The 25,432-nt window shown below is 54.8% G+C and overlaps 1 protein-coding gene across 4 annotated transcripts in view; it reads right to left on the bottom strand.

Moving 5' to 3' along the window:
• KLHL26 (kelch like family member 26) overlaps nt 1-24,772 on the bottom strand; it is a 32,648-nt gene extending 7,876 nt beyond the window's left edge. The window contains exons 1-3 of one of the 4 annotated variants that reach the window (XM_032316483.1): nt 24,651-24,728; nt 7,152-7,197; nt 1,684-1,866 (exon numbers count right to left, since the gene is read on the bottom strand). In XM_032316483.1, coding sequence (XP_032172374.1) covers nt 1,684-1,865 — 182 coding nt within the window. In that variant the 5' untranslated portion in view covers nt 1,866; nt 7,152-7,197; nt 24,651-24,728. The other 3 variants (XM_032316462.1, XM_032316470.1, XM_032316475.1) reach the window with 3 other exon arrangements.
• Between the last annotated feature and the right edge of the window lie 660 nt (nt 24,773-25,432).

The raw sequence follows: 25,432 nt of genomic DNA, 5'->3' as shown, positions 1-25,432 counted from the left end.
CCAAGTCTCATTCCCATCACCCACAGATGGGGAAGGGATGAGGGTCCCCAGGTCAGAGCACCTACTAGGAGGTCACTGTCATCTCTAGAGAGAGGCCCAGACAGGAAAGCCCTCCGAGAATGGCCTACAGGAGCCCTAGTTCACTGTGAGACATCCCCCAACCCCAGGGAGTGAGTGACACTAGCTGTCAGCCTTTCTGTCCTGCTCTGGCAAGTGGTGTTAATGATGTGAGCACCAGTGCGAGAAACAGGACCTGGGTCACAGCACCCCCTGGCTTTTGGGGGAGCCCCAACAGGAAGAGGGGCAAGAACCCCAACACCCTCTGGGAGTGCATAAGAGGTTTCTATCATGGGGCAAGCACATATTGTGATGGCTGACCCAGGAGAAGGAACCTCCCTCATCCATTCATTCAACAGATGCCTGTCCCCCAGTCACACACTCAGTGTGGCCTGGGCTCAGGTCCCAGAGTGGGGACAGCTGAGCTGGATGCTGCTGTGGGGCCGCCAACTAACAACTGCCCAACACTCTGAGCAACAGCACCATGGAGCCTTCTAGGAGCAGCACTTGGGCAGCCCCTCGGACCCTGCCCCTTCTTGTCCCCATGAGTCCCATCAGCCCATCGAAGGCAGAGGCAGCCACGGCGACGGGAGGGAGCTTTGCCTTTTAAGGCCTCGCCGGCTGCAGTGCCAGCGCAGAGGAGCCTTTAAAGGGCATTTCTGGCTGGGCCGGCCCACCCGTCCCCAAATCCAGAATAAAAATAGACACGGCGCCCCAGATGGCTTGGCTGCTCCAGCTCCCCAGAACAGCCTTGTTGGGCCTGGGGGGCGGGCAGCTGGGGGGCGCAGCAGGCAAGCCGTCCCAGCCTTGCCACCCTAGCCTCGAGGACCATGCAGCCCTCGGAACGCACCTAAGCTGGGGCTCTGCGAGACAGTCTGAAGGGTCGCCCCAGCCACCACTGGCAAAGCAGGGTCAGAAAGCCACCCCTAGGACAGCACCCCAGCTCTCTCTGGCAGGGTCACAGCCTGGCAGGAGGAACTGGCCAGCTGGTCACTGAGGAAATGAGGGAGACTGTCCTCAGCCCATGACAGTCCCCAGCTGGTGAGAACGGCCCTAGTCCTGCTCTAAGGGGCCCTCACTCCCCCACACAGCCCAGCACAGGGAAGGGGATTTTAGGAAAGGGCTCTCGCAGCAGACTGACCAGTACACCCAGGAAGGCCTCACCTGTTGTGAAGGGACTACGATACAGCCTGGCATGCATGGGGACCCCCATCTGGGCGTCCTTCCTATGACTCAGCCTGAGTACAGGAACCTATGGAGGCAGAGACTTACGTCTGTCTTGTCTTTGCTGGATCCCCACGGCCAAGCACAGGGCCTGGTACACACAGGTGTCAAGTAAAGACAGAATGAAAACAAGGTCAAGCCCTGCTATTCCCCCAGGGCAGAAGCAGCTAATTGGGTACCAGGGGCCACCTCTAGCCCCCAGGCATGTTCTGCTTGCCTATACCATGTCCCCCAAAAGTCTGAGAAAGTTATAAACCTAGAAAAAGCTTCAGATTTACTGAATATGTGACCAACACCAGCCACATTTCCTCACAGCCATCCTGGCTGGCTGGCTGGCTGGTGCTGAGGTCACTCCCTCTTAGCTGGGGGGGACACTCTCCAGCCCCCGAGACCTGGGCTCACCTGAAGTAGTCGCTGCAGGCGGCCAGGACCACCTTGTGTGCGTGGAAGGTCTCTCTGTTGATGGTGAGTACAACGTCCAGCAGCTGGCCCTGGGCACGGAGGGCAGCAAGGCCCTGCAGGAGGCTGGTGCTATGGCCGGGCGCTGAGAAGGTGCACTTGAGAGCTCCATTTTTGTCAGCCATGCTGTAGGAGAGCAGAGGTGGGGGCTGAGCTCAGAGGCCTGAGGTCTGTCTAATCTCTGCCCAGTGACACTGGGCTGGCCCACCTGGGCTCTGAAGCTGCCCCAGGCACAGGCAAAATCACCAGAACTGGCCCTGGAGAAGCAGACACAAAACCGGGGTCCCCATCTCATTAGCCACCCGCCTGGCAACTGGCCTTGGCAAGGGACATCACCTCTCCGGCTTCCATTTGCCACCTGTGAAAAGGCCAGGGTTTCTCCTAGGATCTGAGGAGGCTCTAATGCCCATTTTGGTTTTTAATTGAGCTAGGATTCATGTCACATTGAATTCATAGTTTTATTTTTTTTTTAAGATTTTATTTATTTGACAGACAGAGATCACAAGTAGGCAGAGAAGCAGGCAGAGAGAGAGAAGAGGAGGAAGCAGGCTCCCTGCTGAGCAGAGAGCCCGATGCGGGGCTCGATCCCAGGACCCTGGGATCATGACCTGAGCCAAAGGCAGAGGCTTTAACCCACTAAGCCACCCAGGCACCCCATGACTTCATCGTTTTAAAGTGAACACTTCAGTGACATTTAGTACATACACAACATTGCGCAACCACCACCTCTAGCTAGTTCCAGAAAATCTTCATCCCCTCAAAATAAGACCCCATCCCCATCAGCAGTCTCTCCTCACCCCCCTCCACCAGCCCCTCGCAACCACCAATCTGTCTTCTGTCTCTGGATTTGCTTCTCCTGGACACTTTGCATAAATGGAGTCAGGTACTGTGTGGCCTTTCGCATGGGGTTTCTCTCGCTCAGAATGTCACAAGGTTCACCCATGTTGTCGTGTCATCCTTCTCATGGCTGAGTAATATTCCATAGTGTGGACAGACCAAGTCTCCGTGTCACATCACTGCACCCCCATGCCCTAGCAAGCCGCCCCCGAGGGCAAAGCCCTTGTCCGTCCCCTGCAGGGGGTGAGGGTGGGATTAAGATGCTGGCACGGAGCCCCAGTGTGGCTGTGGAGGAGGAACCTACAGCTTCGAGGGCAGCTCTGGTCCCCAGGGTCGGGGGTGGGGTGGTTCACAGGCCAAGAGAGGCCAACCGCCTTGGAGGCCCAGCTACTTGGACACCTGCCCAGTGAGCCCCTTGTGCTCCAATGAGCACCCCAGGGGAGGGCAGCCACACAACCACAAAGTCATTTTCCAAAGACTTTGGCTCTGGGGTCTACTTGACTGTCTAATGGAAGCGAAAAGCCCATTGGTCCTACCTCCCAAGGATAAGGACACAATAAGTAACTTGTAAGACCAGAGCTGTAAGACCACACAGCCGGATTTGAACCCAGGCTCAGGATGGGACAGAGTGGGTGGGATCTCCCTATCTGTCATGGCCAATGAAGCGGGCAGGGGGTGAGTCTCAGCAAATTGTGGGGAAGCCACAAAACCAAGAATATCTACCCTAAGAGGATGGGTTTGCCTATGGGGGTAGTTCAATGGGGGGATGGGGACAAGTTAAACAGAGATTGCTGCGCCTCAAAATAACCGTTCAGGAGGCAAAGGTCTTCTTAGAACAAACAATGAACTTTAAAAAAAGAGAAGAGGTGGAAACAGCCCAAATGTCCACCAAAGGGTAAATGGGTAAACACAGTGTGGTCATCCACACAACGGAATAGTCCTCAGTCATAAAAAGGAATGAAGCTGATTCACGCTACAACGTGAATGAACCTCAAAAACATCACATTGAGTGAACGAAGCCAGTCACGCGAGGGCGTAAACTGTACGATTCCTTTTATATGAAATGTCCCAAACAAGCAAATCCACAGAGACAGAAAGCAGATTCGTGGTTGCTGGGCTGCAGAAGGCGGGTGGGGAGTGACAGCTAATGGGCACAGGGTCTCGTCTGGGGGTGAGGGAAATGTTCTGGAACTAGATAGAGATGATGTGTGCACAACACTGTAAATGCACGAAATGCCACTGAATTGTTCATTTTGAAATGGTAGATTTTATGTTATGTGAATTTCACATCAGATTAAATAAATAAGACTAAACAAAAGGGTATCTGAGCTTTCTCAGGTCTGCATAAAACCCTGCCATGGCCATCCGCCATGGCCCTCGCCCCCTCACAGTATATGAGGACTTCTATTCCCCCCTTGCCCTGCTCACCCCCACATCCCCTCCCCTCCAGCGCCACTGTCCCCTCTGCTGTTTTGTCTTGAAAAACTGGTTGACTATATTAAAGAATGAATGGTTTAGGGGGCCCTATTACATCACTTCACCCCCCCGAACACAACAGGAGGGAACAATGCCATCACCTCTAGGGTCAGGCCACTGTGGGGTCAAGAACCCCCACCAGGACTCTCCCAGCCCATCCCTCACCCACTCCAGGCCAAGGCCAAGTACTCTGCTTTCTCCCCACGGCTTCCAGCTCTCTGGAACTTGGTTTCCCATTCCTGGGACTGACGCCTGCCCACAAATGAGGGCCAGGAATGTGGGCACTGGTCTTTCCAAGAAAGCAGGAGAAAGAAGCCTCCTCAGCCCTCACTGTCCAGCAGCTCCCAAAACAATATTAGGGACAGAAGAGCTGATGCCAGGGCATACTGTCGGCGCTCAGTCAATGCAGCTGCTGCCAGCTGATGGTCCTTGACTTGCGCAGACCACCAGCTCAGTGGCTCCTCCATGAGAGCCTCAGGAAAGGGGGGCAAACCAACTGAGGGCCAGAGGAGCTACAGGCCCTAGGGTGCTGACCACAGGCCTGCAAGGTACACAGGGTCCTGGTGTGGGAGAAGGGGACATGGGACATGGCATGGGGGACACAGGACGCGGCAGGGGAACATGGTTGCACTTGGCAGACCTCCCACCCGTGGGAGGCTGTAGCGCATGCTTCAGAACTCAGCACCGTGCTCCCCTGGGCCAGTAATGCGGGGACGCCAGAGGTGCCGGTGGCCAGAGCCTTGGTTTGCCCAGAAGATTTGGCCTACAGCCCTCCTGAAGGCCACAGAGGCCCAGAAGGCCCAAGTCTCTAATTTGGTCTGGTTGCCTCTCCCTGCCAGGTGGAGGGGATGCCCACCTCACAGGCCTCCGTTCCCCTCCCATATTGTTACGTCCAGACCACCGTGCCTGACCCGGCTGCTGCTGGAAATTCAAGTCTCTGTTCTTCCAGTTTCCCACAATCCACCCAAGTTCTGCAGATCATAAAGGGAATGTCACTGGTTCACAGACCCTTAGGCTTCAAAGTGCACCCATCCTCTGGTCAGGGCTGTCCTCCAGCATACAGCCCTGACTGGGACGCCTCCAGAAGGGCTTCCACTGGGTCTTCTCACCAACCCCCCCAACAGGCCTCCAGACCGCCTGAGATAAGCCCACATGCCATAGGAGCCTCTAAGGACCCTTGAGGTGCTCAGGTCTGAGCCCCCACCCCCTGCCCTCCTCTCACTTCACTGCCATTGTCAGCCCCTTGCCCCTTTCCCATGGGTGGGAACACACAGAATGAACGAGATGGAGAGGCCTTCGCCTCACTGGCTGCACAGTCTGGGGAATGGAGACCCAGAGCAGTCAAATCATCCAGAAGAGGCTTCACATCGCAGCTCTGAGCGTCCCACAGCTGGGGAGGGGAGAGGAGCCTAGAGCAGAAATGTGCAGAGGCCAGAAAGTTGGGGTGTCCCCAGCCCTGCCACCCCCACTGTTAGACAGTGACACCCAGCCTCTCCCTTGGAGCAGAGGGCTTGGCTGCATCCTGGGTCTTGGCCCCAAAGGCCTGGCTTCCACAAAAGGCCTACCCTGAGAAGCCCACCCTCTCCCTCTAGCCCCAAGTGGGGCCCGGCCAACACCAAGACAGCACCGGGAACCACCTTCCCCTATGCCACAGGGCCCTACTGCCAAAGGCCAGCACTCAACCTCTTTGTGAAGCACAGTGGCCTAAAGGCCAGGAACAGCTGGTGTGACCTCTTGGGGCCTCCCCAGCGGGGCCAGGGAGTGGAGAAGAGGCATATCTCAACCTTCACCATGCGTGTGAATAACCAGGGACCACATCAAGACCCAGACCGGACTCAGCAGGTGTGGGCACCCTGGGGATGGCAGTACCATTCTCCATAGACCCCACTCCACATTGCAGAGGCTGGGGGGGGGTGGTGGTGGTGGTATAAGAAGGTGACACTTAGAGAGCTTCAACATCCCATCTTCCTAACCAGGATCCCTCAGAATCCCAGACATCCAGAGCCTGGCCCTAAGCAGAGTGTTTCAAGGTTGGTCCAGGACGCAAAGGTGGGGAGATGCAGCTAAGTGAGTGAGACACACTCCTCCAGGAAGCCTGCCAGGGCCACACCACAGCCCTTGCTCCATCAGGCTACTGGTGTGAGAGGCAGAGAGGGCAAGATTCCAACCCCTGCTCTGCCATCTGTCAGCTCTGTGACTTCAGCACATACCCTAGTCCTCTGGATCTTCACTTTCTTGTCTGTCAAATGAATCACGGATGTCATAGGGCTGCAGTGAGGTTCCCCCTTGTCCCCATCACCTCCTGGTAAATGAGCGGCCGCAGATATTTCCCTTGGCTTCCCTTTGGGCTGAGAAGGTGGCATGGCCCAGTGAGGGGCTACATCCCGCCGCCACCCATACAAGCCACCCACATGCCCCTGAATGGTGCCAAGTGCTTAGAAACTTGAAGCTTGGAACCACCCACAGAGCACTGGCACATGGCAGGTCCTCTCTGTGGACACCTTGCCTCATAAATTTTGTACATGTGTCCCCCCCACACCCCAGTCTTTGCCATTTTGCTTTCAGCTAGCTTCATTTTTTTCTTAGAAGTTTCTGATTGATTATGAAGCAAGGCCAGAAGACTTTATGTGCTTTCCTCTAAGCTCCAGGGACTGTCATGCACACACATGCTTCCACCAGAAGAAAGATTTCATACCAGAGGCAACTTCATTCTGGAGCCTGTTGGTGCCTGGACGTATTTCTGCCATGGTCCTCCATATATAAAGAGCACCAAAAAATCAATATAAAGCCAGCAATCTCACAGAAAGATACACAAAGGATGTGGGCTGATGGTTCATAGGAAAGGAAGCACACCTGACTAAAGAGACCTAAGAGTCAGCATGGCTCACAATAAGGGAAGTGCACTCAGCAAGGGAGTGGCTTCACCCCTAGGTGAGCAGAAGCATTGGCTGTGTGGCACTAGACACTCACATCAGTTCCCAGTGGGAGTGTGAAGTGGAAGAATCCCCAGGAAGGCAGTTCAACAGAGCTAGCAAAATTCTAAAGCCTTACATCTTTGATCCAGCAAGTCTGGTGAGATTTATCTCAGGGATACTTACATATGCAAGACGATGGATCCAGGAGGATATTCACCAAATACCGTTTCTGGGGGCCAAAGATGAGAAACAAGCTAAACACCTTCCAAAGGAGTATAAAGAATTATTGTACCTTCTGACAAAGGGCTGACCTTCAGCTGAGCACACAGGCCATGCACACTCCAAGCATGAAAATGCTCCCACCCAGGAGTTAGGACATACCTCACCCAGAGCCCCCAACCAAGTCCACTCCACAGCTGCTTACAAGGTATGAGGCCTGAGATACACTGTGTGGGGAGGAAATGGTCCCTTTCTGTACATACCTCGTCCTCCTCCAGGCCCTTCTCCTCATGCCCCTGGCAAGGCTCACAGTACCCAAGAGGTTGTTTTTCCCCTCTCATCTCACAGATGGCACAGTTGTCCCTGAAGCCCCCATCAAAACCCCCCACACACCTCACAGCCTCTGGGGAGCTCAGAGAAGGAGGAAGGAAGCCAGCAGGGGCTGGAGTCCCCAGGACAGACAGGCTCGGCTGGGCGGAGGTGGGCAGGAGGAGGAGGGAGGGCTGAGGCCTGGGACCGATGACTAAGGGAAGGACCCATTACTCAGGCCAGCCCAGACAGGGGGCGGCCGGCGCGGCGGGGCCACGGGCCCCCAGGAAGGCGGCGGCGGCAGCCCTGAGCCTGTCCGAGTCTCCAGACGGCCACCCGAGCCACGGTCACCCGCACTGAGTCATCGGAGCCAATGCGTCAGCAGCCGGGTCAGGACGTCTCTGGAGGCCGCTTACTGCCGCCCCAGCTGCACCCTTGGCCTGGATCTGGCCTCTGAGGGGCTATGCGTGCCCCCTCAGGCCTGGCCTGGGCTCAAGGCTGTCCTGACCCCCTACTCCCATAGTGCATCCCCTATCACTGTCATTAGGCACCCCTGGCCAGGTCCAGGCCTATGCTGGACCTGGGGACACAGCCACTGCGTCCCTTGGAGTTTCCCCTACACCAGGGCTAATGTAAAGTGGGACTGGGTAGGGTAAAGACCCCTGAGTGGACCACCCATGGCAAGACGTCCACAATCCCCTGGGGGTCCTCAGACAGCCAAGGCCTTTGCCCATGTTGTCTCCAGCTCCTGGTTGGCAGCCCCGTGTGGGCTCCTTTCCCCCAAAACACCAGTCCTTCGTGGGGTCACCCCCAAAACACCATGGGCTGGAATCTTTGTTTGAGGGTCTGCTTTAGGGGGACCCAGCCCAAGAGAAGATGTCCAAGTGGGGGAGGCCACAAGAAGGGCAGGGCCACACCAACTGCGGTTCCCGTACCCCAGTGACAGGGCCCCACAGTGGAAGTGGGGGCTGCCCTGGAAGCGACACCTGGTGGGGTGGGTGCTCCCCAAGTCCTGCCTTCATCTGGCTGCTGGCCCTGGTCTCCATGCTTGGTTTCTCAACCCTACAGGAGAGATCTGAAGCCCCGGAACAGTTCTTTTCATTGGAATGTTGAGAAAAAAAAAAAAGGCAAGGCAAGAACAAGAAAGAATTTCATGGAAACATTTCTTTGGGGTTTTGTAAAATCCTTTCCCACCCCCACATGGAGCCCAAAGCTCGGGCCAGAACAGAGTCTGACGGTATTGCCCCTTTAACATACTGTTCTGACATGCAAATTCCCTCACTTCCCCTCAAAACGGAGAGCACTTCCACTTTCAAAGCCAATTTTGGTTTTATTGTCCATGTGGCTCGATGGAGCACAGCAGCGCAGCACAGCTGGTTGGCTCACACCCCGGCCGAAGTCGTACCAGGGAGCTCCAGGCCACTCCACCCGAGGGTCCCGGCTGCACCAGCAGGGAAGATGCTGCACTTCACAGGAGAGAGAGGGGACAGAGACCCAGAATGAAGTGGGGAGGGAGACCGGAGAAAGGGGGGGCAAACAGAAAACCAGAAAAAGGGGGATAGAGACCCAGGGAGGGAGACAGAACCCAGAGGCGGGGTGGGTGGAGAAGCTCTGGCGGCCAGCTGGTCCACCCCTCTGCCCTATTTCACACAACACCCTCCCCCTACCCCCTGTCCTCCAGCCATACTGGAAACTTCTCTGCCTTCTCCCTCCCATCCACCTCTGACTCTTAACAAGGCAGGCCCACTGACTGAGTGTGTGCTGGGTGGCCAGGCGTGGTTCTTCGCATGCAACTTCATGAATCCCACTCCAAGACAGGGAAACTGAGGCCCAGGACAGCCCCTCCAGTCGCAAGCAGCTCCAGCACTGGCTTTTACTTCTTGCTCTACCACAACCTGCTGACTGGTGAGCCCCAGGCGCTGGCTCCTAGGCACGCAGCTCCGTGGGTAAAAGTGCATCTGAACCAGAGTCCCATATGCCCAACAAAGGCAGACACCCCCAGCTACTGTTGCCACGGTTACCACAATATTTCACAGCTCCGGGTACTGTGCTCCCAGCCCAAAGGATAGAATCACCATGTTCTGGCACCTTGCACGGGCCCTCAAATGTTCAGGCTGGCCGGCAGCCCCCACACTCACGTCAGTGTGCTTTCTCTTGGGACTGCTCACCAGAGGCAGGCCCGCCCTCCTCACCCCTCGCAGGGCAACAGGCCCATGCCTGGGGCTGTCCCTCCTGATAAGGGCTTGATCCCTGGGCTCCCAGGAGAACAGACAAAAGACCAGGGCTTCTGAGTGGACAAGCATGGAGCCCAGCAGCAGAAGAAGGTCCTCACTGCAGTGGCCCCACAGGCCAGGACACCAAAGCACTAGCAGAGATCCAGGGGGACAAAGACTCAGAGAGCAAGGGACTGAGACCCAGACAGACGCAGACAGACAGCCGGCGGGGGGGGGGGGAGAGACAAAGACCTAGAAAGGGAGAGAAGAAATCCAGCCAGGGCCCCTGGATCCCATGCGCCCCACCGAGCCTGGGCCCTCTCTATGCCATCAGTGGTTGTTTATTTCTCATTCCTGCTCATCATGCTGTTTTTTTCCCCCACATCTTCTGAGATAATTTTCAACAGGAGGCCCAGAGCCAAAGCTTATCTGTGCACCCATGAGTGGATCTGTGCCAGGAGGGCAGGTGCACCAGGCCGATGGACAGGGGCAGAGTCTCATCCGCTCCCTCCCACCCAACCTGCCTCTAAGTACCGGAGGCGTGGGCACGGCCACAGCCCTCTGAGTCCATCCTGGAAACACGCTGCCTATGAAGACGCCCTCCCAGGGTCCTGCAAAGAGCCCCAGGCCACACTTGCTCACTTCACCTTCTTCATGGCATCACCACTGCAGCCATCTCCCTACGTGTATGTCCTTGGCTCCTGCCTGTCTGGGCTCACCAAACAGTGACAGGGTGACAGAAGAGAGGGGGTGTCAAAGAGTTCCCAGTAGGAAGTAACCATGCCCCCTGCAGGGCCCGGGGGCTGGCAACTCAGAGAGCCCCCACGTGACAGCTGGGGAGCCTAAGGGTGGAAAGGTCATCAAGACAGGCAGGCAGAGGTTCTGGAACCCCCATCTACCTTGAAAGAACCATCCCGAACCCTCCCAAGGACCAAGAACCCAGCATGGTGAGAGAAGTAAAGCTTCACGGGGCTTGAACTCATGACCCTGAGATTAAGACCTGAGCTGAGGGCAAGACCCTAGCCAACTGAGTCACCCAGGCATCCCGAGAAGTGAACTCTTCAGGGCTGGGAGTAGTGGCTGGGGTGTGCCCCCACACAGCACAAGCCTCACAACGAGGCCCCGTCGAGCCCACCCAGAAGCCCGCCCAAGATTCCATGTCCACAGAGCCCGGACTTGTCTAGGTGCCAGCTCCACTCAAGGCAAGCGCTGCCAGCTCGGATGTCCCGCTCTTCTATGACAGGGACAAACCACATGGAGGCCTGCATTCCCCAAATATTCACTGGGTCACAATCAGAACTCTGCCGACACTGCCCATCTCCCACCTGCACAAGTCAACAATGTTGAATCCCATCACTCTCCTACCTCAGTGCCCCGTGGTCCTCCACAGCCTCCTTCTTCATGGGCCACTGTCAGCCCAGTGTCCCGCAAGCTGGGCTGTGACCCCCTGCCTGGGCCCTGTGCCATCACACCAGCCTCTGACTAAGCCTAGGACATCCAGGGACCTAGCCACTGCTGATGGACAGGAAGACCCAGGAGCAGCACTCCTCCAATCCCCAACCTGTCCCACTCTGGCCATTTCTCAAGCCTAGAAAGAAAAGTGGACCTCCAGACCCTACCTCCCTCACCAGCAGCAAGCTCTCTGCCTTCACCGTACCTTTACCCCTCCCTGCCCTGCAGAATGAGCACCTACTCCATGCAGGGCTGTGGGCCAGGGTTGTGCAGATGTGGCTCCCAGCTCACCTCCTGGTGGGCAATATGGAAAGGAGGATACCACTATTATCAAGATGGGGACACTGAAGCACAGAGAGGTTCGGGCACCCACCCAAGGCCACACAGCACACAAGAGGCCCTGGCTAGTGCCGGCCTTTCTGTAGCCTCAGATGGGTAGGCCCCATATCACTTCCATGATACAGATGGGGAGACCAAAGCTGGGCTGAGACCACTCACCAAGGGCACTGAACCATGACTGCATATAAAGCTGGCCAGCAGGAAGGGCAGGATGTGGCTCCTCGATGCAGGCAGGACAAGGATGTGGACTATCCCACCAACCCTCCAGCCACTAGGAGGGACACAATCCCACTCTGCCAGGTCACCCTGCAAGAGCCTCACCCGGGCCCCTGTGTCTCTCTGACCCCAGCCCAGCTCTATTTGCCTTCCCTCTCAGTGCTCTGTCTGGTGCACCATCCGTTTCCAGCCTAGCTCTCCAAGGCTGAAACAGGAGCCTCACCAGGGAAGGACAGGGCAGGTTCCGTCTCCTGCTGTGTCCCAGCACCTGGCACCACGTGCTCAGAGCTGTCATGCCCACTGACTAGATGGCTGAATGGGTGAGTGGGTAGGTAAGTAGACGGAGGGATGGATGGATGGACGGATGGATAGGTGGGTGGAAAGGTGGGTAGATGGATGGGTGAGGTGCCAGGTGGATGGTTGACGGTTACCAGGTGGCAGCATGGGCTGGCTGGAGCCTGACTCATATCTCTGCTCGCTGCAGATATATACCGCAGAGATCTGCTCTCTTCATCCCCTCCACGCAACCTTCTGGTCCAAGTTCTGGGACTGGGTATGTTATCCTTTGGGCTCAATCCAGGAAGCACTCAGCAGGATTTTTTTCTAGAATGTCTGACCTCCACACTTTGTTCATACTGTTCCCCATATTGAAGGGCTGACTCCTCCTGTCCCCCGACCCAACCTTCCTCCTTATGCCACACTTCCAAGTCCGCCAGCTCCTCCATGCACCTCTGCCATGTTACCCTCCAAGCCTTCAGAAAGGAGAAGGTCTCCCCTATGGCCATGCTTGCCCTCCTGACCCAGCCAGGGTTCTCCACAGCCTCCATGTGAGGCAGGGGCAGGGACAAGCTAGTGAACCAGGCTCAGGCTGAGGCCATGCCTATTTTGTTCCCACCCACTGACACAAGGCTGATCCCAGGCAGAGCCCATCCCCTCACATGGCACTGGGCTTGGAAATGGAGCCACTCGAATAAGCAAAACCTCTTCACTCTACAGGTCAGGCAAGTAGGGGCATGACTACGTGGCCCAAAGCATCACTCAATCAATAAACCCAGTGCGATTCCAGCACTGCCAAATTCCAGCATCTCAGTGTCCAGCCCGGCTACCTCACCTGGAAGGACAGGGGCTGAGGCCCAAAAGAGACAGTTCTACCAAACGGCACATGCTCACGACCAGTGGTGCTGGGCTAGGCACAGGCAGATGCAGATACGGAGATGGCTCAGCCTGGCCCTTCCAACAGCAGCACAGATTGAGGCATGGGAAGAGGCCTGTCATGACTGCTATCATTTTAGGGGTGCCAACATCCTTCCCCTCTTCTGATAAGGGCCTCCTGTTTTCCTCAGGGAACCTCCTATTCCCCAGGGGTAGGAATCAGGAGACCCCATCACTGGGTTGAAAAGGGAGACTCACGACCAATCAGAGCCTCCCAGATCCCTGGCCACAGGATCGGGGTGTGACCCGTGTGATCCAATCAGAGCCTTCCCTGGGACTTTTGCTGGAGGGATCAGAATGGAGATTAGTGTTCCCCCTGGGGTTGCAAGGCCAGGTCACCTTGCAGAACCAGGAGGGAAGGCAGAGCCGAGAGAAAGGAGTCACAGAGTCCAAGGGAATCATCTCAGACTTGAATCTCAATGTACCTAAAACTAGAACTCTCCCTGAACTTTTTCTTTTAATGTGAACAATGAACTTTTATTTTCTAACTGAAGGCAGAGAATTGAATTTCTGGCACTCATAACCAAAGGGGACCTTCAATGTCAGAAGACTCTGGTCCAGGGCTCCTGTCCACCACGTTCCAGATGAGCCTCTGAAAAAAACCACCAGGGAGTTACCGCTTCTCCAGCTGCCGCCTCTCCCTGCACTGCCTGCACACAGGCTTTCTACTCTGGGGATGGGAGGGGGGACGGGGGTGGGGGGCAGGGCGGAAGTCCAAGCTGGGCGATGTGCAGCAAGTGGGTAGTGGCGGTACCCAGCCTAAGTCCTGCCCGCCTGTGACAAGACAGCCGGCTCCCCACGAAAGGTCAGCAAGCTCCTCGTGTCCCCCACTGCGAAAGTTCAGCAACTCTAAATGCTAAAATGCTGGAAGCAAGCCCAAGGCTGGGGCTGCAGGGCCGTGCGATGCCATCAGCCTCAGCAAGAAAAACACCACATCTTGCTTCTGTAAGTGACTCACGTGGAGCGTAAACATTAGCGTGCTCCCAACTGCCCTGCCTCACCGCCTTGCATGACAGAGAGGGGGAGAAAAGAGCAAGAGACACCATCCCAAAACCCACCAGATTTCACCGAGGCAAGCACACAGTTACAACTTTCAAACACAGTCCTGTCAGTTTTCTATGTGGGGGCTGCCTCGGGGGGCTTCAGTGGGGCTCCTTCACGTGCCTGCCGCCTCCAGGACACAGCGCCACCTCCTCAACCCCACCTCGGGAGACCGCCCTACTCGCAACTCCAGTATCTCAGTAGATTCTGGAGATCGGGTCTCTCTGCTCCCGCTTCCTCCAGCAGGCTGCTTCAAATTCGAACATCCCATGGAGAGGACAGCTCTCCGGATATGCAGCCCAGCCCGCTCCCACCCGATCCGTCTCTGACCCCTGTGGAATTCTGCAGTTGTGGCGTCAGAAAACATCTTCAGCCTCGATCTCGATCTCGGGTGACCCCCCTCGAGGCCTTTAAAACCCCAAAGGTCCGCCCCTCAAGATTTCCTCTAGGCTGAGCTGTTCAATTCCGGAAGCTGCTTCCCTCACAGGAAAGGTCTGCGATTCCCCAAAGGTGCCGGTTACTTCCTCCCGAATCACAATATTTTCAGTGTGCGGTGAGGTGGTGTGTGCGAAGGAATCAGCCACTGGCCGGTCAGCCGGGGCTCTGAAACCGCGCTGGCGGCGCCCCAACACCCGCTCCTGCTCCGCAGACGAGGAATGCTGGGGAAGCGCTCTCCTAGCCGTGGGGGACGAGTTCTGTGAATCCTGAGTAGCCCTCCCTGGAGGGAAATGGGGAAGGGGAGGGGGCAGGAGGAAGAGACTGGAGACTTGGGGTTAACAAGTGTTAAGAGCTCCGCTGCACAGCTGCGGAGCGGCTACCACAGGAGGGAGGCGGCTCTGCCGGCAGTGGGGACCCCGCGGCCCCCACTCCCCACTGAAGGCAGCTGGACAGGGAGAGCGGCTGGCCGTTTCCCGTCCTCAGCACACAGGGCTGAGATCCTGTTCATTAACTACACGAAGCACACGCAGAAGAGCACTGCTCACTGGCTTCTACTCTAATGGGCTGATTCACTGCCAACATGCCTGCCTCTGTTTCTCTACCCAGACCATGCCATTAAATACAGTGAGGAAAAGGGGGATCCCCACCCAGCAGAGTGCATCAGGCTCTTCCAGAAGCCTCTAGGTCAGGCCAGGTCCCCTCAAAATCCTGTCACAGACTATGTGTTGGGGTATTTGCTGGAGCAAATCAGGGCTACCACGGCAAAGCTCTGCCCCAGGGAGCAGACATTCGAGGGGATGTGGGTCTCTAAGCCTACAGAATGTACTGTGAGCACAGGGCAACGGATGCAGAAAGGCAGGTGGACAGAGCCACCAGGCCCCGAGGAGGCAACGGTGGAGCTGTGCAAAGCACTGGGACAGAGGACACTCCAGCCAAGGAAGAGCCAGGTCAAACGTCCAGGAGGGGGGCCGGAGGAGTGCTGCTGGGAGAACAGCAGGGCTGTGGAAACACGGAGGGCCCCACGGGTGGGCAGGGTCTCACTATGAGGGTGGGAGCGGGGGTCACATGGAGAAGTAAAATTTGTTCTGAGAGTGAAGAACCACCCTGCCCCCTGGCAGGTGGCAGGCAGAGTGATGTGGTCTGATACCTATCTTGGGAAGGACCCGCTCACTGGCCAGAGTGTGGGGCAGCAGTTAGAGGGCAAGAGCCAATGGTGGCTCAGAGCAGGGATGAAGAAGAGATGCAAGAAGGGACCAGACGGGGATGTGGCTCAAAGGTGGAACCAGCACGATGCGCCAGCAGGTGAGGGGAGGCGATAGTAGTGTGGTGAGTGCTCTCCAGGCAAAGCTCAGAGCAGGGCGGCAAAACTGTAACTGGGGAGACCTCCCAGGCTGGCTCAGGCTAGGCCAAAGCCTCTTCTCAGAAGAAGGGACGTTCCGGGGACCAGGAGCTGCTCGCTGGAAGACCTGAGGCCTTTGAGCAAGAAGAGGCATAAGGGCTTTTCAGAGTAGAGACAAGCCCTCAAGCCTTCCAGGCCAGATGTCCACCTCTGCCTCCCATCTCCGCTGGGTGCTCACAGGCAACACAGCCGCAGGCAAGTGGGGCCTCATCCTCCCTCCTGCCTGCCTCCCTGCTGGATGAGTTCTTCCCCAGCACTCACTCCTCCGTCCCTGGAGGAAACCTGAAAGCCAGTGACCCGCTGATCAGCACATGGCATGAGTTCAGTTTTGAATTTTCCCCAAAACTCATGCCTATCTTACCATCTCTACAACTCCCACCTAGGCCTGGGCCCCCTTATCTCTTAAAAGAGGGATTCTTCCCAAACACAATCTGACCCAGGTCCCTGCCCCCATTCAAATTTTACACCCCCCACTCCGGCTCCCAGCCTCCTCCTTCCCACCTCTTCCAGCTCCTCTTTGCCCTCATGACCCCTGAAAAGCCAGGTTGCTCCTCCTTCAGTACCTACACATGCCACTTGCCTATACCCAGGAAATAATCTACTTCCTCATGACCCACTTCCCCCTAAGCTGATGACATGAACCCTCAGACTCAGCTCAACCTCATTCATGAGGAGGCTCTCAGAACCTCCCAGAAAAGGTACGAACCTCCCACTTGGCCTCAGGATCATTTATGGCAAGCATGGAGAAATGACTGCACAACTGTCTTGCTAACCCTGCTGGCATGTCCCACGTGGGCAAGGCCGGACTGTCCTGGGGGCCCACATGCCCAGCACCAAGCACAGCAGCAGGCGTACACGAACCATGCGATGATCACCAGCGGAAGAGAAAGCTGTCAAATGAGTCCTGACCACAAGAGAAAGGAGCCAGGGATGCCAGAAGTCACCTCCGTTGATGAATTGTTTCTATCTGGGTCCTTCCTCCCCGTCCCCTTACCCCTCCCACCTTTCTCTGGGGCCTTCAAGTCCAAGTCTGCAACATGTCCTAAGACCAAAGGGCAGGAGTGCAGAGAAAGCCCCACTTTTAAAGCATCTGGGGCGGTGGGGGTATGCGAGCACAAACCTCCGACCTGGTCTCACTAAGCTCTCCCATGCGGATCAGCAATAAAAAATAACTGGCGTGAAGAAAAGCAGGATGACACATGGCGTGGGCTCCCTGGAGATGGCACTATGATAGCGGAGGCTAATAAAACCTTTCCACCCCAATGGCCGACGACAAGAAGGCCGTCCCCCAGGGGAGTCGCAGCTACCAGGTGGAAGCGGTCCAGCTGTGAGACAAATGCTCCACAATCAGGGCGAAGTGAGCAGTCTGCAGAGCAACTGCACATCATGAGCTCCCAGGGCCCTGCTGGCGAGAAGGTGAGGAAAGGGGCGCCTCTCTCCCTGAGGAGGAGCTGAGCTTCCTGGCCCAGCCCTCTAGCGCCTCCAGCCCAGCACTCCCCACAGCTTGCCTCAGACTCAGCTGCCCCCATCCCAATACTCTGCAGAGACCCACAGAGGTGCGCTCTGCTCTGCTGCCAGGTGCCAGGCCTGCACGGAGCCATCCGTTGCAGAAGCAGCCTGGACCGGAATGTTCCATTCTCCTCCCGCCCCTGCCACTGACCCTCTCTCATGACCACCCAGTAACGGAGCCACCATCCTCCCAACTGCATGAAATTCATATGTTAAAATCGAACCCCCAAAGTGATGGTACTAAGATGGCCGAGGGGGGTGCTTTGGGAGGTGATTGGGTCATGACGGTGGAGCCATCAATGGGATCAGTGCCCTTATAATGGGGACCCTGGGGTGCCTGCTGGCTCAGTTGGTAGAGCACGTGACTCTTTTTTTTTTTTTTTTAAAGATTTTATTTATTTGGGGCGCCTGGGTGGCTCAGTGGGTTAAGCCTCTGCCTTCAGCTTGGGTCATGATCCCAGGGTGCTGGGATCGAGCCCTGCATCGGGCTCTCTGCTCAGCAGGGAGCCTGCTTCCTCCTCTCTCTCTGCCTGCCTCTTGCCTACTTGTGATCTCTTTGTCCAATAAATAAATAAAATCTATAAAAAAAAAAAAAGATTTTATTTATTTGACAGAGAAAGACACAGTGAGAGAGGGAACACAAGTGAGGGGAGTGAGAAAGGGAGAAGCAGGCTTCCCAAGGAGCAGGGAGCCCGATGCAGGACTTGATCCCAGGATCCTGGGATCATGACCTGAGCCAAAGGCAGATGCTTAATGGCTGAGCCACTCAGGTGCCCCGAGAATGTGACTCTTGATCTCAGGCTTATAAGCTCGAGCCCCACATTGAGTGTAGAGATTACTTAAAAAAAAATAATCTTTAAAGTCTTTTTTAAAAGGGGGAGGAGGACTCGCAGAGTGCCCCCTTACCTCTTCGACCCGGTGAGGATACACTGAAGAAACAGGAATCTCTGAACTGGAAAGTGGCTTCACCAGACACCAAACCTGCCGGTGCCTCGATCTTGGAATTCCTAGCCTCCAGAACTTTGAGAAACATGTTTCTGTTGTTTATAAGCCACCTGGTCTTGGGTATTCCACAGCCAGAATGGACTAATACACCAACTTTCTCTTTCTCCCCACCTGCCACACTGACTCGCAGGCAAGACCTGCCAACAACAGCCCGCAGCCCTGTCAGGCCCCATGCGGGCACGGCACACAGGACTGCAGGCTAACTCAGCCACTTCTGCATTAACATTTACACCCTGGCCCCAGCTTCCTTTATCCCAGCTACCCTGCCCAGTGGGCCTATGGTCCCACTTCCCAGATGAGCAGTCTGAGGTGCAGAGAGTTATAGACATGCCCAAGGTGCACAGTGAGTATGTGGGGTGGCCCTGCTCGCCAGAGGAGGGGCCACAGACACAGGTGGGTCTGATAAGGCACCTGCTATCACCAAATCTCCCAGAATTCTCAAGAGGATGAGCTGAGGCCCCATCTCTGCAGGGTCAAACCCCTATACCTCCCTCCTCGCTGAAAAGAGGACAAAGCCAAAGGAACAAGAACCTTCTCAGAAGGCCAAAAGGTCCCCCAATCTTTCACACAAGGTTTGGGGGACTGGACTCTTCCAGGGCCTCAGGGCTGAGTGGCTACAATCTAGGACACTGCCAGAGAGAGCTTGTTAAGAAAGTTTAAACAAGTAAAGGTCACCAAGCCAGAAGCAGATAGTTGCCTCGCTGAACTGTGCTGAACCCACTCACACTGTGGGCCCTAACTGCCCATGAAACACCTGTGGCAAGCACATCGCTCACCTGATGCCTTCGTCTCAGCCCCCAGGAGCTGCATGAGTCAGCAAGACTGTGCCCCCTCCAGACACCTTTTGGGAAGATGGGCTGAGGAGTGAGGATGCCAACAACCCAACATCTGAAAAGCCTCTGTGGCAAGAAGCCTCCGGAACTCAGCCATCCAGGTACCTCACAGTGACGGAATTTAGCTGGGGACATCCAACTCCCAGGAGAGTTCCTCCATTTCCCCCCCCACACACACCACTCAACCCCCAACATGGCCATAAACTTGTCTTCCCTCCTGAGCCTGGACCCTTGTGGAAGGCCTGAGGTGGAGCTGGGCGGGGGGCCACTAGAGAACAAGTGTCTTTCTTGTGAGTGAGCCTACAGCTAAGACCCCGCCTCCCCTCTGCAAGCCCTCGGCTGAGACAGCCACACTCCCACCATCCCGGAGCTTCGGCCTGGTTATTAACAACCATCTCTACTAGGCAACGAGTTTTTTGTTGATCCCTCGAGATGGGAAGGAAGGAGAATAAGCTTTTCTCTTTCTTTTTTTCCCCCTTGGTTGCAGAAAAGTGAAGTTGGAACAAACAAGTTATATAACGCTGGGGGCGGTGGGGGATGGAGGAACTCAGTCCCTCCTGAGGACAGTTTCTTGAGTTGTGGGACCGTTGGAAAGGCCAAGGGGAAGACAGGAACCGCCCCCATCCCTGGCCAAATGACAAAGCCCTTCATGGGACAAAAAGGCAGATGCAGGCGCTTCCTGGAAGACTGTAAAACCAACCTCATGGATAAGGCCAGCCTCCCCCAGTCTTCCGCAACCCCCCAAGTCTCCCTGAAAAGGCAAAGGACTGACCCAATCCCACAGAAGGGACATCCTACCCGCCAGACTGCAAGCCCTAGAGAGCTTTTCCACACCCCTTTCATCCGTCCCTTCCTCTCTCCCTCCCCACCTCCAGCCATATTTCTTGAACATTTACTTCGTCTGTGCAACCCTTGCTCCAGGCACATGACAGCATGAGGCAGATTAGCATTTCCACTAATAAACACACACCAAGGAGCACTGGGTTGAGAGAACATGATCAAGGACACACAACAGCCATATGACCCAACGACTCCACTCCTGATACATACCCCAAGAAACTGAACACAAGTGTTCCGACAAAAGGGGCACCCGGGTGGCTCAGTGGGTTAAGCCTCTGCCTTCAGCTCAGGTCATGATCTCAGGGTCCTGGGATCGAGCCCCGCATCGGGCTTTCTGCTCAGCAGGGAGCCTGCTTCTCCCTCTCCCGCTCCCCCAGCTTGTGTTCTCTCTCTCTCGCAAATAAATAAATAAAATCTTTAAAAAAAAAAAAAGTTCCAACAAAAACTGGAACATGCGTGGTGACAGGAGCACTATCCAAACAGCCAAAAGGTGGAACCAACCTAAATGTCCATCTGTTGGTCAAATGGTTAAACAAAATGTGGTCTGTCCACACAGTGAGGTATCACACAGTCCTAAAGAGGAATGGAGTACTGATGCGCACTCCAGTGCGGATGAACCCTGAAAACATACGAAGTGAAGAAGCCAGACACAGAAGGTCACATATTGTATGATTCCATTTATGAAACAGGTACATTTATAGAGACAGAAATGAGATGAATGGCTGTAGAGTGCTGAGGTAGGAGGAATAGGGAATGATTGCCAATAGGTACAGAATTTTCTTTTGGAGTGGTGGAAATGTTCTGGAACTAGACAGATGGGATAGTTGCTCAACATCGTGAACATACTAAATGTCACGGAATTGTTCAGTTTTAATAGGTGAGTTTTATGCTATATAAATTTTACCGAACAATCCAAGGTGACCAGGAAAAGCATTCTGGGAGCTAACTGAGCTCGGTGGTCAGGCAGATGGCTCTGAGACGCCAGGACCCGGGAGTGGGTAAGGATGAAGAGAAATGAGGCATGGGCAAGTGATACACCAGGCCTTGCTGGCCCCTCTGGAATAAATGAAGGAAGGAATCAAAGAACGTTACAAGGGCTTCTATATCTCAAGGGATCCCTGGCAAAATATTGTGTGCCACAATCCCCCTCAAAACCTGATCCTCTTGGGGTGCCTGGGTGGCTCAGTGGGTTGAGCGTCTGCCTTCAGCTCAGGTCATGGTCTCGGAGTCCTGGGATCGAGGCCCGCATTGGGCTCTCTGCTTGGTGGGGAGCCTGCTTCCCCCTCTCTCTCTGCCTGCCTCTCTGCCTTCTTGTGTTCTCTCTTTCAAATAAATAAATAAAATCTTAAAAAACAAACAAACCACAACAACAAAAAAACCTGCTCCTCTTCCCACATGATCCATCTCACCATTTAAGGGATTCTTGCCCTTTGCCCCACTCAAGCACCACAGGGATAAGAGCCCCTCTCCTATCAGTTGCTCCGGACAACTGTAATTTTTCACTAGGATGGATGGAGGGGGGCAAATGGGAATCTCAGAAGTGGGGGAAATGTCTTTTTAAAAAGTGCCTCCAGGTCACTTGGATGGCTCGGTTGGTTAAGTAAGTGTCTGCCTTTGGCTCAGGTCATGATCCCAGGGTCCTGGGATCCAGCCCCGCATCAAACTCTTTGCTCAGCAGGGAGCCTGCTTCCCTTCCTCTCTCTCTGCCTGCCTCTCTGCCTACTTGTGATCTCTGTCTGTCAAATAAATAAATAAAATCTTAAAAATAAATAAATAAAATATATATTTTTAAAAGTGCTTCCATTTAGAAAAGATTTCTTAGGGGATGCCTGGGTGGCTCAGTCAGTTAGGCATCCAACTCTTGATCTCAGCTCAGGTCTTGATCTCAGGGTCATGAGTTCAAGCCCCATGCTGGGCTCCATGCCAGGCACAGAGCCTGCTTAAAATAAAATCTAAAAAAAGAAACTATTCTTAGATATGACCCTAAAAGTATAATCTATAAGGGAAGAACACTGATAAACTTGCCCTTCATCAAAATGACAAAATTTTGCCCTGTGAAAGATATCACTAAGAAAATGAGTGAAAATGAATGAGGGGTGCCTGGGTGGCTCCGTTGGTTGAGCAACTGCCTTTGGCTCAGGTCATGATCCTGGAGTCCTGGGATGGAGTCCCTCATCAGGCTCCCTGCTTCTCCCTCTGACCCTCCCCCTTCTCATGCTCTCTCTCCCTCTCTTATTCTCTGTCTCTCTCATAAAAATAAATAAATAAATAAAATCTTAAAAAAAAAAAAAAAAAAGAAAGAAAGAAAATGAATGAATGAATGAATGAATGAATGAAAGATAGAGGAGCCAGACTGGGAGAAAATGTTTGCGAATCATATATCTGATAAAGGACTTGTAGCCAGAATATATAAAGAATTCTTAAAAGTCAACAATAAGAAGACCACTCAATTAGAAAATGGGCAAAAGCTTTGAAAAGACACTTTACCAAAGATATGAATAGACAATGAGCCCATGAAAAAGTGTCTAACATCATTACTTATTAGGGAGATAGAAACTGAAACCAAAATAAGATACCAGTATATACTAAAATGGCTAAAATTAAAGACTGGCTACTTCAAGTGAAGATGAGAACGCAGTGCAACTGGAACTCCTGTACATTTGCTGGTAGAAGTCCAAATAGTACAGTCACTCTGGAAAACAGCTTGTCAGTTTCTTAAAAAGCTAAACCTAATCTACCATAGGACCCAGTCAGTCCACTCCTAGGTATTTACCCAAGAGAATGAAAAAATGCATATCTGGATGTTCACAGGGACTTTATTTGTAATTGTCAAAATGGAAACCCAAATGTCCACTAACCAGTAAATGAATAAGCAAACTGTCCACCCGCACAATGGAATACTCTGCAGCAATGAAAAAGAAAACACTTCTGATACTTGTGACAACCTAGCTGCACTTCCAAAACCATTCAGTTAAGGGAAAGAAGCCAGACATAAGAATCCACATATTGTAGGGTTGCCAGCATATAAAATTTCTAAAAAGGCAAAATTAGAGAGCAAAGCAGATCAGGGTGTGTCTGAGGGCTGGGGATTGACTGCAAGGGACTTGAGAGAACTCTTTGGGGTGATGGAAACCTTCTCAAAAAACTGGATTGTTTTAAAGAGTACATAATGCCATAAATTAATTAAAGCTCAATCAAATGCTCAGCTAAAATAAGTGACTTATATGGTATGTAATAAGTTATACCCTGCTGTTGCCCCCAGACTATCCCATCCCAGGGCCCAAGGCAGGGACCTGGGGTTAGCTGTCCCCTTCTATCTGTTCATTACATGTCACCTCAGGCCTGGTCAACAAGCCCTGCCAAATCTACCCTCTGAATGTCTTAAAATCTTCTGATCTCTCCTCACTCCCCACTGTAGGCCTCTAAAGCCCAAATCATGCCTCAAGCCATCAGGTCTTTCAGGCCTGTACCAGCCCAAGTCTCCACAATGAGAAATGCCTCCACAGGACAAAAGTAGTAAACAACTTCATCGCTTTTCACACTGGAATTATTTGTTCCCATAAGCTCACCATCAAGGAAGAGCCCAGATTTCCTCTTTGGCCGATCGAAGGTGGCAGGCTTTCCTGGGAGGCCAGGATGGGAGGATTTGGGCCATGCTGGCCCTGTGAGAAGAGGGAGATTGTGCTACCTAAGGGAGATGTTCCTCCCCTCTGAAAAGCCATAACAATGCATATCAACACCTTCAATTTTTATACCAATTCTGGGGTTCAAGCAACCCGTCTCCGGACTTGGGCAAAGGAAAAGGGAGCTTCCCTTTGACCAAAGGGGGTGAATTCTGCCCCCTTGGTCTGTGGGCAAGACCTTGCTTTAAGTCCTTTAGCTTGAACCCCATGGGGATGGAAGACCGGAGCACCAAGGATGGACTCTCCTTAGACTTTCAGGGTTTTCTCACCAACCACACGTTCTCCAAGACCCACCCTAGGCACTTAGGACCCCGGGAAGTCCAGACCCTTCCCTGACCAAAAGGACTCATTGGGACCCCTGGGCAGCAACCTCAGCCTCCCCTTTCAGGTTTTCCTAGGCCCTTTAGGCCTCTTTCAGGCCCTCAGATTCACTTGAGGCCCTACCTCCAGCCTTCCACAGAACCCCTACGCATGCCCACAGGACCACCTTTAGACACTTCAGGGCAGGGTCCTACAGCACACTCCAGGAAGCCTTAGGCCTCAGCCCCTCAAGCTTCCATCAATCCCCTCCTTTAGAGTCCTCAAGACAGCCTCAACAAGCTCAAGACGGCCCATGGCCCCCTCCTCAGGCCCTCTCTGCCTCCCAGATCCCTTGGCATCCCCAGTTCCCCTATGGTCCCATCAGTCAGGAGTCCATGGCTTTCCCTTCAGACTTCCATGCTCCTCAATGCCTCCTCGAACCCCTAGGGCCGCATGCAGATACCTCGAGGTCCTGGGGTCCCCAGCCCGCCTTCAGCTGCCCTTCAGCAGCCCTCGGTCCCCCCAGTACTCCATGACCCCCTAAAGCCCGCAATCCCCCGTAAAGACCCTCGAGCCGGCCCAGATGGCTCCTCAGTACTCACGACCCCCAGGACTCCCCACACGTCACCCTGGCCCCGGGGCAGGTGCCGGCCCAGCCTGCGGACGGGTCTCACCTGCTCGGGCGCTCGGGGCCCGGGCCCGTGCCGAAGCCGCCGCCACCAGCGCCACCGCCGCCACCGGACTCCGCCATCTTCCCGCCGCCGCCGCCGCCACCACCGCCGCGCGTTCAAGTGACGGTAGCCGCGCGCGCCGGCCCGGGAGACAGAGACGCGGGGGGGGCGGGGCGGCACCGGGTCGGCTCTGCAGGGGGCGGGGCCCTGGACTCGGGATGGGGCCTGGCCTAACGAGAGGTGGAGTTGGGCGGAGAAGGGTGGAGTCTGCGGATGGGCGGGAACTGTGAAGGCAGGGGCCCGCTCAATTGAGGGAGGGGGCGGGGCCTGGATGGAGGGCGGGCTCTTGATGAGGGGCGGGGCTTTATCTAGGCGGCGGGGCCTACTCCGGGCAGGGGCGGGGCAAAGGCGAGTTGTGAGGGGTTGATGGGACCTGGGAGGGGGCTCAGAAAGTAAGGGCGGGCTCGAAGGTGAAGTGCCGCAGGTCTGGGAGGAGTCTATTCTACGAAGGGGGAGGGGCAAGGCCGAGATGGGAGGAACAAGAAGAAGCGGATCCTAGAGCTCTGATAACTTTCCCTTCCCCTCCATGACCACTCACTCCCCAAGACCTCCCTCAGATGTGGGAATTCATCCCTTGCTCAGGCCTCAGACTTCCAACCGGGCTTTGGGTCCCAACCGTCCCCTGATCTACCCTCCCAGAACCTCCACCCTCAAACCCAAAAACCTCTACCTTCAGACCCTAGTCATCTGCCCTTAGATCCCCAAGCCTCCTGCTTCATCCACAA

Source organism: Mustela erminea, chromosome 1 (assembly GCF_009829155.1).
Source record: "Mustela erminea isolate mMusErm1 chromosome 1, mMusErm1.Pri, whole genome shotgun sequence".
Taxonomy (NCBI): Eukaryota; Metazoa; Chordata; class Mammalia; order Carnivora; family Mustelidae; genus Mustela; species Mustela erminea.
The sequence above is the reverse complement of the archived record's forward strand: the minus strand, read 5'-3'. Positions and strand labels throughout refer to the sequence as shown.